The 16,167-nt window shown below is 42.3% G+C and overlaps 2 protein-coding genes across 5 annotated transcripts in view; one reads left to right on the forward strand and one right to left on the reverse strand.

Moving 5' to 3' along the window:
• Positions 1-338: 338 nt before the first annotated feature.
• NUDT15 (nudix hydrolase 15) lies at positions 339-9,428 on the reverse strand. 4 transcript variants are annotated; one of them, XM_072135217.1, is made up of 4 exons: positions 9,394-9,428; positions 5,188-5,381; positions 1,862-2,058; positions 339-645 (listed from the first exon to the last, which is right to left on the reverse strand). In XM_072135217.1, the coding sequence occupies exons 2-4, from the start codon at positions 5,343-5,345 to the stop codon at positions 515-517; spliced, it is 486 nt and encodes a 161-aa protein (XP_071991318.1). In that variant the 5' UTR covers positions 5,346-5,381; positions 9,394-9,428; the 3' UTR covers positions 339-514. The 4 variants fall into 4 exon arrangements, with proteins under 4 accessions (XP_071991318.1, XP_071991317.1, XP_071991316.1 ...); XM_072135216.1 differs by lacking the exon at positions 9,394-9,428 and adding an exon at positions 8,278-8,333; XM_072135215.1 differs by lacking the exon at positions 9,394-9,428 and adding an exon at positions 5,725-5,869 and having other exon boundaries at positions 340-645.
• A 37-nt stretch (positions 9,429-9,465) lies between these two features.
• The window catches only part of SUCLA2 (succinate-CoA ligase ADP-forming subunit beta), a 55,747-nt gene continuing 49,045 nt past the window's right edge, over positions 9,466-16,167 (forward strand). Inside the window, exon 1 of the mRNA XM_072135213.1 lies at positions 9,466-9,623. Within this exon, the coding sequence (XP_071991314.1) occupies positions 9,486-9,623 (138 nt within the window). The 5' untranslated portion in view covers positions 9,466-9,485. The remainder of the gene's footprint in view (positions 9,624-16,167) is intronic.

A 16,167-nucleotide genomic window follows, 5' to 3' on the forward strand; every position in this document is an offset into this window, starting at 1 on the left:
TAACATGTTTAAGTGTTTCTGATTATGCACGCCCCTGTACCTCCCTGCTGGGAGCATGGGAGAGCGGAGTGATGTCATATGAGAGGCGTGAATTCATGCCTCAAGAGGGAGGTGCAAGGGCGTGCATAATTAGCAGCCTGGAGCGCAGGACGTCTCAGCATCTCCGTGCTGCCAATTATCATTTTCTAGGTGATCCCAGTGTGTCAGGATAGCAACGGGCAGCACCGGGCTCAAGATAAAGAAGAGCAGAGGTGAGTATTTCTATCTTTTTTTTGTGGTTGATTTCCTTTAAGGTAAGTCCACTACATTAAACACTATTCATTTATAGATTCAGAAAGTAGGATTTCTCAGTGCTTCATATATTGTTTATAGATTTGTACAACAATAGTTCATATACAAACGTGTTTAGTTTGTTGACTAAAAAAAATTAAACATTACCTATGTATAAAATTTCCATTTATGTAAACAGAATAAATACACTATACATTACAGAATATATGGAAGCTCAACAGGTTCATTTTGGTATCGGTCTTAGATGATCAAAATCTTCATTAAAAGGGTCATATCCTTGCTTTCGTAAGCAACACAAGGCCCAGAATAGTTGGTGGTTTGGAGGAAATTCTTCCCATTTGACCCAATTCCAACCTGCAACATACATATCTATCATTAGCCAGTAAATATAGATCTGAGTTTGGAGCAGAACTGTAAAAAGTAGCATAGAGTCCCAGTATGGGTGCTTGCTTCAAGGTAGACTGGACAGCACTGGATAATCTAAAGTACAAAATAAAGTAATCCAAGGAAACAGCACTCCTGAAGAAAGTGGAATTTTCTCCAACCATGACACAGTACAACATTTCTCATTGGATTGCATTTATCTGTCAGTGTACTTTTTAGCCATTGTGTGAATGCTGTTTAAGAACACAGCCTTAATGTTCTATTAAAGCGGTATTCCCACAAAGACAAGTTTATTAAATGTACTCAGGATAACAAAACTAACACATTCTCTAATGTGAGCCAACAGCCATCTTGGTTTTCTCTCTCAGCCTCTAACCCCTCCCCTGCATTCCAGGATGGAGCTCAGACTGATACACATACACTGACTTCCTGCCGGCAGCAGCAGCAGCAGCCGGAGGAGAGCTTCAAGCTACAGACAGCTTTATCTGGGGAGACACAGCAGGAAGGCACAGCAAATCTAGCAGTGTGTTATGGAATGTAGGAGAGCTAACTGTGTCATTGTGTGTAATATGCATCTCATCTTTGATCTGTCTGATCTCTCTTTCTATGTTGTTAGATACTAGTACAATGTTCAGAAGTTACTGTTAAATGAAAGTGTATATAAACCTCGTACCCTGATAATCTAACCACATTTTCAGCACACAGAACTAGATGGATCATAATGTGTCTGCTTAATTTACACTGGAATTTTACACTGGGCATCAGTGATTAGAGCTAAAGATCAGAGCTAAAACACCAATAGAACTGAGTAAAATTGTAAAGTAAAGGGTTAAAAATTATTCTTATTGTGTTAACACTAGAGGATTGAAATTTGAGAATTTTCTTTCATGGAGAAACCCCTTAATGACCCCTATCCAAATGCTTTGTGTTATATGCTATATGGATTCACAACATAGGATACAAACCAAGGAGATGAAAGACCATGGATTCCATAAAGTGCTATATTACAGATGTATTCACCCTTAAAAGAACTGCATGTAGAACATGATCCTTCCTGGCGGAGCCATGTAGCTGTACACAGAGTGAATATTGGTTCATATTGCTTACCTGTAGCGATTCGATGCACCATTATAAAGGATTGAGTATGTAGCTTAGATTATAATGTACATTAAGTAAAGTTTCTTACCCTCATTTTTTTCTGGCTCTAAGTTTGAAGGTTCTGATGGATAATTCATGTCTACTTCTCCTTTCATTATTATTGTAATGTAATGATAATTATGTTCAATGCTGACAGAATTCACCACCGAAGCAAAGCGGACATTGTTCAGGTGAAGTCCAGCTTCTTCCAGAGTTTCCCGCTCCGCACAAGCCTCCCAGCTTTCACTGCGGAGCATCAAAATATAAATCTATAACAGCATTGTATGATACCTACAATAATTTCTTACACACAAATAAAATATAAATGTTCTCATATACTTACCTCAACTACTGCAGTTGTTTTTGAATTATGGTATTGTTTAAAAAAAAACAGATGTGAACTGCTTTTATATAAAAACATTTACAGTTTATACTGAACCGACCGTATGCTGTTTTAGGGCCTCAAACAACGAGCTGTGTGCCATTGTTTGCTGCCATGAGACATAGGCACCCAAATGCTGTAGTGTGTTGAGTCGCCCCCTGCTGTAGCTTCACAAGATGTTACACTGGGCAGGAGCATGTCTCACCTCACACCTGCTCCCTTGTACAATGTAACAGCATGTAAAGCTACAGGAAGGAGGGGCTCTGGTAATGCCTCCTAGAGCCCTTATGACTCATAATTGTAAAAGTTGATTTTAGAAGTAAGGCCATGAATAATAAATATAATAAGATTACCACAGTCTGTGAGTAAGTGTCCCTAGTTTATCATGCTTGTTGGTAGATTCGTAGATGGTAGATTTGATAACAAATCGCTCATAGATTATAAGCTGAGGATCCATGAAAAACAGATGCCATTAGCGGACACAGTAGTGGATTGTAATAATATAGTCGTTTGGGACGGTAGTCCATTGGCCACACAAACCGCCCACCAATTTTTATACTGAAAAAGACCTTCACCCATGAAATCCTCATACATTTGTTCCTGCTCTCAATACGCATGTTCACAAAAGCCATTTCAGGACCTTCAGAGGTCCTGAAACCACAGATTGTAAGCAGATAGGTATCCTCCATTCCCTAAGAAGTTTGATTTTAGTGCCATATGGCCATATGTACGAAGTGAATTTCTGTCTTGTAAGGACTATAATATTCATACAGCCCAGGGCAGTCTTAGAGGGAACCTGTCAGCAGATATTGACCTATTAAACCACTACCAGTATGCTGTCGAGCAGGGGACACACCTTCCAGATCATGTTTCTTTCATGGCCCAGTGTGGTGGCATCATCTACCGTATATACTCGAGCATAAGCCGAGTTTTTCAGCACAAAAAATGTGCTAAAAAACCCTAACTCGACTTATACTCTAGTCAAGAAAAAGTGTACTCACCTTCCGACCAAAGCAATGCAGGAGCCGCGATTGTATGGAAGAGGACCTGCTGGGGGCATGGGAAGGAGAGTACAATTTGTTTTCTTACATTCAGGCATTATATTAGGGGCAGGCGGCCGGCCATACACTGCGGGGGGCAGGGGCAGGCAGGCCATACACTGCGGGGGCCACTGAGAGCCATTTCTGTGGGCACTCAGGCCATCGCCCCAGGACAGAGCTCACCAGACAGGAACAAATCCACCAAATCTTTCTGCAGTTCCAGGCAACTTAAAGGAAACCTACCATTTAGAATGGCAGGGGTAAGCTGTAAGTACCGGGGACCAGCTCAGGGTGAGCTGGTGCCGGTACTTACTTTTATTAGTGTTATAAACCGCGGTATCGCGGTTTTAACACTTTTTAAACTTTAGAGCAGAAGAGGCTTCGGCGCTGCGTGCGCGCGCCTACATAGGAAATAGCGGAGATGTCGCGCGCAGCGCCGAAGCCTCTTCTGCTCTAAAGTTTAAAAAGTGTTAAAACCGCGATACCGCGGTTTATAACACTCACGAAAGTAAGTACAGGCACTCGGTACTTACAGCTTACCCCTACCATTCTAAATGGTAGGTTCCCTTTAAGAGATCCTGCTCTCAGCGCTATTTTAAGCGCGGGAAAAGTGAGAAGTTGTGGACAGGGTTGCAGTATCTTTTTGAGCTCCCCTTGCTGGACCCTTCATTCTTCCTCTACAGAGAGACCCGGGAGAGAAGGTACAATGAGAGTATGAATTTGTACTCTTTCTTTCAACTGTATTGGTGGCCTCAGGGGCTGATACGATTGAAAGATGTGGAATAACAGGTAGCAATATGTTACTGCTTAAAATGCCATGTTGGCACTTCATGGTAAATAAGTGGATTTTGGTTGTAGTTTGGGCACTTGGTCTCTAAAAGGTTTGCCATCGCTGCTGTATACTATAGGAGGCTGGCAGGTTATATACTATAGGCCAGTGATGGCAAACCTTTTAGAGACCGAGTGCCCAAACTACAACAAAGACCCGCTTATTTATCGCAAAGTACCAACACAGAAATTTAATTTGTGATTTATACTCCCTTCTCTGTCACAGTTTTCATTGATACCAGCACCTGAGGCACCAATAAAGCAGAAATAGTCCCAGGTAGAGCTGTCACTTTAAAATATCTCTGTGCACAGCAAGTCCTGGGCCGTCTGGGACTGCAGGAAGATACCTGGAGTCATCTCTGGTGATGGCCTGAGTGCCCACAGAAAGGGCTCTGAGTGCCACCTCTGCCACCAGTGCCATAGGTTCGCCATCACTGCTATAGGCTGTGACCAATGCATTTCCCACCCTCAGCTTATACTCAAGTCAGTAGGGTTTTCCATTTTTTTAAACTTAAATGTTAAAATTAGGGGTCTCAGTTTTTAGGCTGGCTTATTCTCAAGTACATATGGGTACTTTGAAGTGAGATGTAAATTGGTTGTTTAAAGCCAAGGAGGCGGAGATTTTAACACTGAAGTCAAAGCCCCTTTCACTGTAATTGATGGTCCTGCATCCACAGACATTGCCAACAAGATCGCTATGATTTCTATGACAAAGGAACAGGCGTTCAGAGCTCCCCACCTTGACTTCAGTGTTAAACTCTCCTCCTCCTTGACTTATACAAATAAATTTACATCTCAGTTCAAAGTTGATTTTCTGTATGACGTCACCACACTGGGACATGAAAGGTGTTATGCTGATTGACAATATTCTGGTAGTGGTTTATTAGGCAAATTGCTGATGACAGGTTCCCTTTAATCCAGTCCTGGGTGGAAAGTGTATGTTCATATGAATGTCCCCTTAGGTGTTGGGAATCACTTTATACCCAGAACTTTTTGAGCTATGCACACCTCTAATAGGTTTGCCCTCATATGCCACTAATGGTACAGGCGGTTGACAATCCTGAATCTATACACCCTTGTTACAGTTTGGAAATTTTGTATAGTGTTAAAGAATTGCTCTCCTACCCAAACTCTAGGTGTCCTCCTGGAAGCTGGTACATGCCTGCCCCTGGCGAGCCTCTTGCTTTCCGTTGTCCCAGTAAAACACAGCCTGGATGGAAAGGGTGTGTGACCACCACCCCAACTCCAACTCCAGGTCTCCCATTCACTGCTGATCCCGACATGGTCTTTCAGAAACGTTATTAACCAATGGAGAGCTTCTGCAAAAAATATGATATCAAATATACAGGAGAATCCAGAGTAATGGAGCAATATTATTATTATAATTAATACCATTTATTCAAATAAATTCCAAGTTCTAAACATACATCTAAATCTATAAAAAACCCAAACTGGTATTAATTATATTTACATATAAAGTGATGTGCAATGTACATATATCCAGTATAGATCGCAGTTTTTAATATCCTCCATTAGATATAAACTATGGAGATAAGCATGAATGACAAGCAGGGCTATATCGCCAGGTGTGAATGCTGGCCTTATAGACCAGGAATAGAGGAGTCCTCCGCCTCTCACACGTACCTGGGTAATCTTACTGACCTAGTATCGTTCACACTGCAGATTCCCTGCGGTTATCAGCATGCGATTAGCTCCCAGACTCCACAAGCATGTGAGCCGAGTCAGTGAGCTGCACAGCGCTCTTCCGGCTCTAGGGGGCGGTACATGTGACATCACTGGCAGCTCACTGCACAGAGTGGACTAGGCTATTGAGCCGCGGCCGCCTAGTGTTCAGGCCGGGCATTACATGAAGCCACTGGTGCATATGTGCAATGTTATAATCATAAGACAGAGTAACATAAAATGCTCCATATCTGCCTAAATAACCCACATGCTGGGGCTACAGCCACACCAATACAGAAATTAGGACAGATCAATATAAATATTAACCCCTTAAGGAAGCAGCCTTTTTGTACATTAAGGCTCAGCCCTTTTAAAAAAAAAAAAAAAAATTGACCAATGTCTCTTCCTGTGGTAATAACGTTTCAACACTTTAACATATCCTTGTGATTTTGAGACTGTTTTCTCGTGAGACATTGGTGTTTATGTTAGTAGTATCATTTCACTGATCAGTTACTTTTTAGGCCGGCGCCACACAGGGCGCTTTGTCTGCGCTTGCAAACGGGAACGAGCCGCCGGTGTTTTGCGTTAATTTAACGCGAAACACCGGTGGCTCGTTCCCGATCGCAGGCGTTTCCATAGAAACGCCGATGCGATCGGGCCGAGGCCCGCCCCGGTGGGCGCGACTTTGTCTGCGTTTGCAAGTGCAGACAAAGCGCCCTGTGTGGCGCCGGCCTTAGGGGGTTAAAAATTCAATAATTTGAATTGGAAAAAAATTTACATTTTCAAAGTTTCAAATGTTCTACTTTTTACTACTTTAAAAAGTCATACCACAAATTTTAGTTTTTAGAAACCTTTTTCCACTTGTCTTCTTTATATTTCCATCATTTGTTTTATGTTTCCTTTATTTTTACGGATGTCAGAAGGTTTATAGTTTTAGCAGCAAGTTCTTAAAAAGCTATATTTTTGGTGACCAATCTAGTTTGGAAGTGCCCTATAAAGGATGTAAATGTACTATAAACCCCCACAAGTAACACCATTTTATGAACCTAACATCTCAAACTATTTAAATCAACATTTGGGAAGTCTGTTAACCCTTTAATTATTTTGCAGGAATCAAACATATGGGTTTGTGGTGAGCATTTTAACCACCAACATGTTGGACAAAATGTAATACAAAGCAAATGGTGCAGAGTAAAAATTGCATTCTTTTCTCAAATATGCCATTTTAGTGCCAAATATAGTGTGCCCAATTCACTCCACTCTAGACAACACACCAAAATTCATTCTGCGGGTTGTCCCGAGTACAGCAATACCCCATATGTGCCAATAATAGACAGGCTGGGCACACAGTAGGGCTGGAAAGGGAATGAGCAAAATTAAGCTTTCTGGGCTCCATTTTCACAAGTTTGGATTTGGAGTGCAATGGAAGTGACACCATTTTTGAAACTTCACCCCTAAAGGAATTTATCTGATGTTGAGGTGAGCATTTTAACCCCCAGCATGCTGGCCAAAATGTAATACAAAGTAAATGGTGCAGAGTAAAAATTGCAGTTTTTTTCTCAAATATGCCATTTTAGTGCCAATTATACTGTACCCAACCCATGCCACTTTAGACAAACACCCCAAATATCATTCTGCAGGTTGTCCCGAGTACGGCAATACCCCATATGTGCCAATAATAGACAGGCTGGGCACACAGTAGGGAAGGAGCAAAATTTTGCTTTTTGAACTCTGTTTTCACAAGTTTGGATTTGGAGTGCCACGTCATGTTTGCAGAGCCCTATATGTACCAGTACAATAGAAACCCCTGAGAAGTGACACCATTTTAGAAACAACACCCCTCAAGGAATTCATCTGAGGTTGAGGTGAGCATATTAACCAAAAACAAAGTAAATGGTGCAGAGTAAAAATTTTATTTTTTTCTTAAAAGTGCCATTTTAGTGCGAAATATATTTTGCCCAACTCATGCCACTACAAACACTCCAAATATGATTCTGCGGGTTGTCCCAGGTACAGCAATACCCCACAAGTGGCAATTATCTAAATTTAAATTTTGGAGTGCCATTTCATGTTAGCATAGCCCCTGGGTACGACTACCATAGAAACTGTCAAAAACTTTCCCCCCCTCAATACATTTATTTAGGGCAGTAGTGAGCATTTTAACCCTGGAGATGTCGGAAATGTAATACAAAGTAAATGGAGCAGAGTAAAAACTATATTCTTTTCTCAAATAAGCCATGTTAGTGCCAATTTATTTAGCCCAACTCATGCCTATTGGGACAAACACATCAAAAATCACTCTCCGGGTAGCAATAAACTACAGGATAGGCACACAGCAGGGCTTAGTAGGGAGCAAGAAGAATTTTAGCTTTTGGAGCTCTGTTTTCACTAGACTGGTTGAGGTACCAGTATAATAGAAACCCTGAGAAGTGACGTCCTTGAAACCCGTCGTCCACAAAAATAAAGCCTTTACTATACATTTCGGACTTTACTGTTCTATTCTAGCCATAGGGGCAGCGTGCACCAATATACCTGTGTTTTTACACCAATTCATCTATTGATCCTTACACCGCTAGTGTTTCACTACGGGTCCCAGGGGACGCTGCAGCCCACCTGTATGACTATCAATTTATACCATCAGTTCACCTGAACCACTGATTCCACCAGAGCACTTGCACACCACAAATATTCCTATCATTTCCAACATTAGGCACCACATGTTCTGCAACTTGACAATGTGCGTCCGGCTGCTCCACACACCACAGGGAGCGACTAAGGCCGTGTTAACACAATCCGCTAGGCGTCCGTTCATAACACAACGCTAGCGCACAGGGGGCAGTCCTCGGCCCCAACGCACATGCGTTTCCAGGGAAACGCATGCGATCGGCTTATCAATCGCATGCGTTTCCCTGTTAACACATGTGCGTTCGGGCCGAGGACCTCCCCCTGTGCGCTAGCATCGCGTCATGAACGGACGCCTAGCGGATCGTGTGACCGCGGCCTAAGGGTCCGAATGCGGTACATTGGAACCCCACATTCTCGTGATCTGTGGGGGTCTCATCACCGAGACTTCCACCGATCAGCAAGTTAGGGCCTAACTTGTTTTGTGGGAAAACCCCTTTGATGGCTAAGCACCACAATAGCACACACTAATCCAAAAATATAATAGTTGCCCAATTTTTGTATGTGCTTTGTTTTTTTAATAATTATTTTATTCATTCTTTTGTTCATTCTTTACATGTACTCTTATGAAAGGGGTGGTTTTTTTTTTTACTTATTTTTAGGTTCGAACAGCTTTCATGGAATATACTGTAAGATGTGTGTGCTGCCCTATACAGCATATGCGCTGCGCTATACAGCATATGCACTGCCCTATACAGCACATGCGCTGCCCTATAGAACATATACAATACACTATACAGCTTATAGCTGCGCTATACAGTTTATACACTGCCCTATACAGTATATACACTGCCCTATACAGTATATACACTACTGCCCTATACAGCATATACACTACACTATACAGCATATGCGCTGCGCTATACAGTATATGCACTGCACTCCGTGATACACTTCTTTGCCCTCAGCTCCAGGTAACGGCCGAGAACTTGTACTTGTCACCATAGAGTTTGACCTTCTACCTACAGCGAGAGATAGAGCGTCTACGTCAGTGCAGGATCCCCGCGCCAGGAGTGCGGCGCTATAGGTTACTTTCTCTATGACACCGGCGGCCGCGCATGCGTGCTGAGCTGACTGCCGAGGCGTGTCTGTCAGAGACAACAGAGAACAACATGGCGGCCTCCATGATGTACAGCCGGCTGTCAGCGGGTCTGCGGAGTCGGGCGCCCCGGGCTGCCCTTGGCAGTGCTGCCCAGGTGACTTGTGTGTCTGAGGCATAATGGCGATGCATTACAGGGTTCCCCGGCTGGTGACGGGGCAGGTGTGGGGTACAGCTAAGGCTCTGGTGAAGACAGTAAAACTATAAGTTTGCTGATCTCTACTTGTATTTGCAGTAGTGACTGGTATTCTGTGTGCAGTATGGCGGCTGACCAGAAGTGGCGCTGCTGTCACCCTGCTCTCTCTCTGCAGCAGCTGTCCTGTCATTGACTGTGTGTCCTGTAAGCAAAGTCACCTACCTACATACCTACCTCCCCTGTGCTATTATAGACCTGATACAGGGATAGGCTGCCCAGGACTGGGCTTCACCAGTAAAGAATCTTAGAGATGGATAAGAATCTGATGCAGATTTCTGGAGCATTTGGGAGAATTGTCTAGTCAGCAGGTTATCACATGACCCATATTATATGTCTGCCATCTGTCATGTGACAATGACAGGTATGAAAGCATAACAGACGTCGTTACCCATAGCAACCAACCACAGCACAGCTTTTATTCTTTTAGAGTGTTCTAAGAAATGAAAGACATGCAGCGATTGGTTGCTAAGGTCAATAAAGATACTTCCTACTTCAGACAGTTTCCTCATTCTGCAGGGTGAGCGCTGGTCTGATGAATCTGTACATGACTTGTGATTTATGTGAACTTCTATGTGAAAGTTTAGTTTATAACATCTGCAGAAATTATTACTGGATCTGGATGCTACATGTTTTTGCAGAACCTAATGGACCCTATTGTATTCTGAGTCATTGGGTTTATGAGGTATTTTGCCCTCATTGTAATACAAAAACTATTACCCGACCATATAAACAGAAGGGGGTCCTGTGAAAAGTGCTAGAGATCAAGGAATAAGTATTTTGAATACTGAGGCTTTGACCCCTAGCAAACACAAAAAAGTGGGTCCCCTGTGTCACTTGAGCTCCACTAAGTTTACCACACACAGAAGGCCACCGAGGGACCCTTCAGCCAGGAATGTCCTGGATCTCTTCCCACAAATCTATTTATCAATTTGTTCAGATCCTCATGTTCTTTTAACAGGACTACTGCAGTTTTAATGTGACAGTTTCCTATGATGAGGTTTAGAGGTAGAGGCGGTCCCCTACTTAAGAACACTCGATTTACACACGACCACTAGTTACAAACGGACCTCTGGATATTGGTAATTTATTGTACTTTAGTCTTAGGCTACAATGATCAGTTGTAACAGTTATCAAATGTGTCTGTAATGAAGCTTTAGTGTTAATATTGATTCTTATGACAACCCAACATTTTTAAAATCCAATTGTCACAGAGACCAAAAAAGTTCTGGCTGGGATTACAATGATAAAATGTACAGTTCCCACTTACATACAAATTCAACTTAAGAACAAACCTACAGACCCTATCTTGTATGTAACCCAGGGACTGCCTGTAATGTTGAAGGCTGGGCTGCAGTTAGTGATTACAGGCAGTCCCCGGGTTACGTACAAGATCGGTTCTATAGATTTGTTCTTAAGTTGAATTTGTATGTAAGTCGGAACTGTATATTTTATAATGGTAACCCCAAACAGAAATTTTTTGGTCTCTGTCACAATTGGATTTTAAAAATGTTGGCTTGTCATTAGAACCAGGATTAACAATAAAGCTTCATTACAGACACATTTGATCATGGTTACAGCTGATTATTGTAGCTTAGGGCTAAAGTACAGTAACTTGGGGTTATCTGTTAGTCGGGTGTTCTTAAGTAGGGGACCGCCTGTAGCGTCTTCAGTATATATTTCCTGGTGCCTCAGAAAAATGCCTTAATTTATCTCTCAATATTGTGCTCCTTGGGTGTACTTCCAATTTTCTGTCATTGGGTTACGCTTTATGGAGTTCACAGCTGTCCACCTAAAGAGTCATTGGGTGTCATTTATCAAGTAAAGTTATGTTGATTGTTTGTTGGGTTTTGCACAATTTGTAGTGGTTTCTATGTGTTTATTTGACTTTGATAGGTGTGTTGTTGAAGCCAATAAACCTGTGAAGTGTCACACAACCACTTTATTTGATTTCCATAAACTTCACTTGTGAAAAACTTATTAACATATATTTTCTGGCTTTATGAAAAATAACAGTAGCCAAATAACAGAGCCCTGGAAAAATAAAAAGATTTAAATGTTAAAAATTATAAATTTCCTACCCGTGGTGTGCAGGGGGCTGCAAGAAGCCCCATTACGTTATTATGGAGGACGTATAAGATCTTTTTGTGTTGCATTATATTAGTTGTGCTTGTCCAAAGTTTCCATTAGGCCTATGTCCTGATGATAACTTGACCTATATAGTCTCATAGTTGAAAGTATAAAATAAATGTAATGCGTCTGTTTAACAGATGCTGAGTGACCTGACTCCAAGACCGTATTCCAGCAGCCATGATGCATTGGCCACAAATCCTGTGGTAGTTGTGGTCTGTTGTGGCCATTATGAATGCAGCATGCAGTACTTATTCATACATATTTTTTTTCTAACTTATTCATACACTCTCTGTATTCACCATGGACACAGATTCATTGATTCAAAGTGGAACTTGTCACTAGGAATGTCATTTTTAGCTGGTGACAGGTTCCAATAGCCAGCTATGCTGGTTTAAAAAATGTGTCAGCATCCTGAATGATTTCATTAGTTTACAATAGTTTGTTTTACATGAACTGGCTGCTCCCTGCCAGCAGTGTCTGGTGAGTCCCGGGGAGGATGGGAAGGGGGAGGATTGTAGCATGTGCATTGAGCAGGCAGGGTAGGAAGGGGGATTGTGTGGAGTAGGGGAAGAATGCATGAAGATTGAATGAATGCAGGGAGCCAGGTAATGTAAATCAAACCATGGCACAAGTGAAATTATTCAGAGTGCTGACCAGGCAGCATAGCATGGGCTATTGGAACCGGTCACCTGTTAGAGATCACATTTCAGGTGACAGGTTTGCTTTAATGTGTCTTTTTGGATATCCTTTTTGTTTGTGGCTCATTCTTTATTTGGATGTTATTAAAAACAACTGACTTCCAGATATTGCAAAAAAATTATTTTGGGACATTTAACCACCGACCGGTCCATATAGACCAGTATTTTGATGTCCCAAATTTCCTTATATCCATAGCAGCCAGATTAAAAAAAAGTTGTACTTAACTGGAGATGAGAGTATCAGACCCAGGTAAGTATAACTGATTTATGAGGAGATACAGTATATGCTGCTCTATCTGTATATTTGATGGGGAGGGGAGTTTTGTATTTTAGGCAACTTTAGTCACACAAACTCTCTCTCTGTGTCGCACCTTGTAAAGACCTACTGAATGCGACAGGTCCCTTCTGTTCAACTTTACTGGTTTTGGACAAAATTTATCTGTGTGCAATGGCCCTACATGTTAGTTCTCTCTTGAAAGCTACAAAGCTGAGAAGCTCTTTATGCATGTGTGTCGCGGCATTGTAGTTTTAGTGCTTACTGGCAAGTGAGGAAATGCTGTGAAGGAGGCAGGGGGAGGACTATACTGTGGAGAAGGAGCTTTGTGTCCTTGCACTGACATCTAAGATCAGCTGTGTTGCAAGCACAAGGAGCCTGGCCGTCCCTTAGTAGTATTGCGCTCCACTGATCTGCTAGTTCGCTACTGTACAGACTTGTACTCTAGACCTCACATGATGAGTAGCCTTCCATAACCTTTACATTCTCTGATAACAATGCTTCTCTCTAGCACATGGCCTTCAAAACATTGAACACATGTAATCTGTGCCCCAGCAGGCATGTGTTAGAATAGTCTTTTCATAGAAAAAAAAAGTATAAATGTGGAATAACAGGAAAAGACATTAGTGCTGACTTAAAGAGGACCTGTCACCTATAAAAATGGCACCAGGAGCTGCTTACTAAAGTATGACCTATCTTTTCACGGGGGAGGAAACGGTACGGTACTGCACCGTACCGCTCCCGTAGGGCGCCGTACGCCCATTGCCCTTTTTGGGGTATGTATATACGTCTCCCATACGGCAGTGTGAATGCAGCCTTACACTGCTAGCGTTATCGGAAACCTCTAATAACACTAGCAGACACTGCTACAATGTACACTAGAAAGAGCAGTCCGGCAAATACATGAGGGGGCCGTCTGAGACGCTGGCTCTTTCCTGGACCACCTCGCCCCCTCCATAGGCCAGCTGTGACTGACGCGCATCATGCGGAAGTTACCACCTCTAATCCTTCCCCCTCATGAATACGTTGGTCTGGCATTTGTAGTGTACATCACAGCAGTGTTCGCTAGCGTTATTGGAGCACTGAGACCCCCCTGATCAGCAAGTTAGGCCCTATCCCGTGGATAAGGCTTAACTTTCCTTCGTGGGAAAACCCCTTTAAGTAGCTATTTGTATCAGGGATTCGAGGCAAAGGTCTTTTTGGACCAGATTGATTGATATTGACGTGGCATAGATAATAGCTTAACTACTGTAATCATAATCTGAAGCTGTGTTCAAGCTTTTGTCTAGTATCTGTTTTTGAACGGGGGAAAAAAAGTCTCTGAATGCGTTGACACGTTAACGCAAGCGCCTTCAAATTCATCACAGCTAAGAAGAGAAGCTTACGCATGCATTTGTAAATGTTATGTTAACGTGTGTGTTGACATTGCGTTAACGTATGACAGCAATGTAATCGGACAAATCTCCACTTCTCATCTGTTATGATGCATTTCAAAATGCAAGCGTAAAAGAAATCGCCTAGAACCCTATGGGAATCATGGTTCACTTTATTAATGCTTTGTGGTGGGGTCACATGTTGCATTGCTAATGCAGACACCAAAGTGTGACCACATTGTGACTGTCATAGAATAAGTGTGTGCTGGAGGTCTATTTGTAATGATTCAATAAGGTTCTCAATGTGCACCACATGCTTATTAGTGCCAGTTTTATTGTATTTATCATGTACATGGGTAGAATTTCCTTTCATTGGTTATACACTTTAGCTGGCCATATACAGCTCTTCGTTCCAAACCCCTGTAGACATGTAAGTTATCCTCTGTGAAGAGTGCTTGTGTTCTCAGTAGTAAGAGTACAGTAGGTGGCACCAGTCACACCTGCCAGGTTCAGATCCAACAACCCAACCCTGATCTCAAGTTTTCTTCTTTGTACATTGCATTTCGGGAGTGTACTGTTTCTTGTTGTTGTTTCACTAATTTACTTAAGTTTTTTATAGTTCTGTTTGTTAGTAGTATAGATGAGCGGAATCCATGTTTCTGTACAAGCTCGTCTAGCACGACGCAGGACAAATTGCTGGATTGGTGGCTGAACATCCAATCTTTCAAATAAACGCCACTAGCAACTATCCACGGCTGTGATTGGCCAGGGACACACCCTGGTTCTTGGTAGTTAAGCAGCCAATCTGGCAAATTGTCCTGGTTGCGGTGGACAGACCAGAACCTGAACGAAAGCATCGGATCCGCTTATCTCTAGTGAGCAGCTTTCCCATATTATAAGCTGATCGTCAAAATATGCTAATATGTTTTCTAGACTAGGCTAGCCCTTTGTTTACAAAATGTTACATGGACTCCTTTTATCAGATCCTGTTCCGAGCACTGTGCTAGGTCTGTGATTTATGGACCGACCATGGTCAGCTAAAAATACCCTTAAAGGGGTATTCCAGGAATCAGCATAATTCATATACAAGTGGGCACTCAAAATATAAGCTGATGTGTAATTAGTTGTTATTTAAAATTTTGCTCCCCTTAGCAGAAAATGCTGATGACATAGACTGTGATGAAGAATTAAAATGTTACTGGCCCTTTAATCAGTCCGTTAATTTCCTCCGCGCGGTCCGTTGCAGGACAGAAGATGGCTGCTGGTCACATGTCCACATCACATGTCCTGCACCTGCCTGGGCAGGTCATGTGAGCACCACTACGTTTGTCTGTAGTCGGTTGGTTGCAGTGCATCCAGTATGGCCGGTGTTTTGGTGATGTCAGTTACACATCATTACTATGGTAACAGAGAAAGAAAACCTGTTACATCATCACTGGGAGCAGAGCATAAGTGGTAGGAGGAGTTACTGAGAACTAAAGGATCATGGAACTTGTAGTTTCCAGTGGCGGACATCTTAGTGATAACTCCACCTACTTTAGAGAGGCCATAAATTTTGTAAATCATAAAATCAAATTATTTAAGCTACGTTTTGTGACTAATGACATTGAGTATTGTTATATTCATTTATTTATATCATCATGGGTTTTTGTGTCAGACATTCATATTCCCGGAATACCCCTTTAAAGGAAATCTACCATCAAAATCAAGCATGGTAAACCTCCAAGCACAGTGACTGTGGTAATCTTCTTATATTTGTTATCCATGGCCTCCTTTCTTCTAAAATCAATTTTTTTATAATATGCTAATGACCCAGCGTTGCTACCCTTACCCCTTAGGCCGGCGCCACACAGGGCGCTTTTTCTGCGCTTGCAAACGCAAATGCAGACAAAGTCGCGCCCACCGGGGCGGGCCTCGGCCCGATCGCATCGGCGTTTCTATGGAAACGCCTGCGATTGGGAACGAGCCGC

This window comes from Engystomops pustulosus, chromosome 2, assembly GCF_040894005.1.
Source record: "Engystomops pustulosus chromosome 2, aEngPut4.maternal, whole genome shotgun sequence".
Taxonomy (NCBI): Eukaryota; Metazoa; Chordata; class Amphibia; order Anura; family Leptodactylidae; genus Engystomops; species Engystomops pustulosus.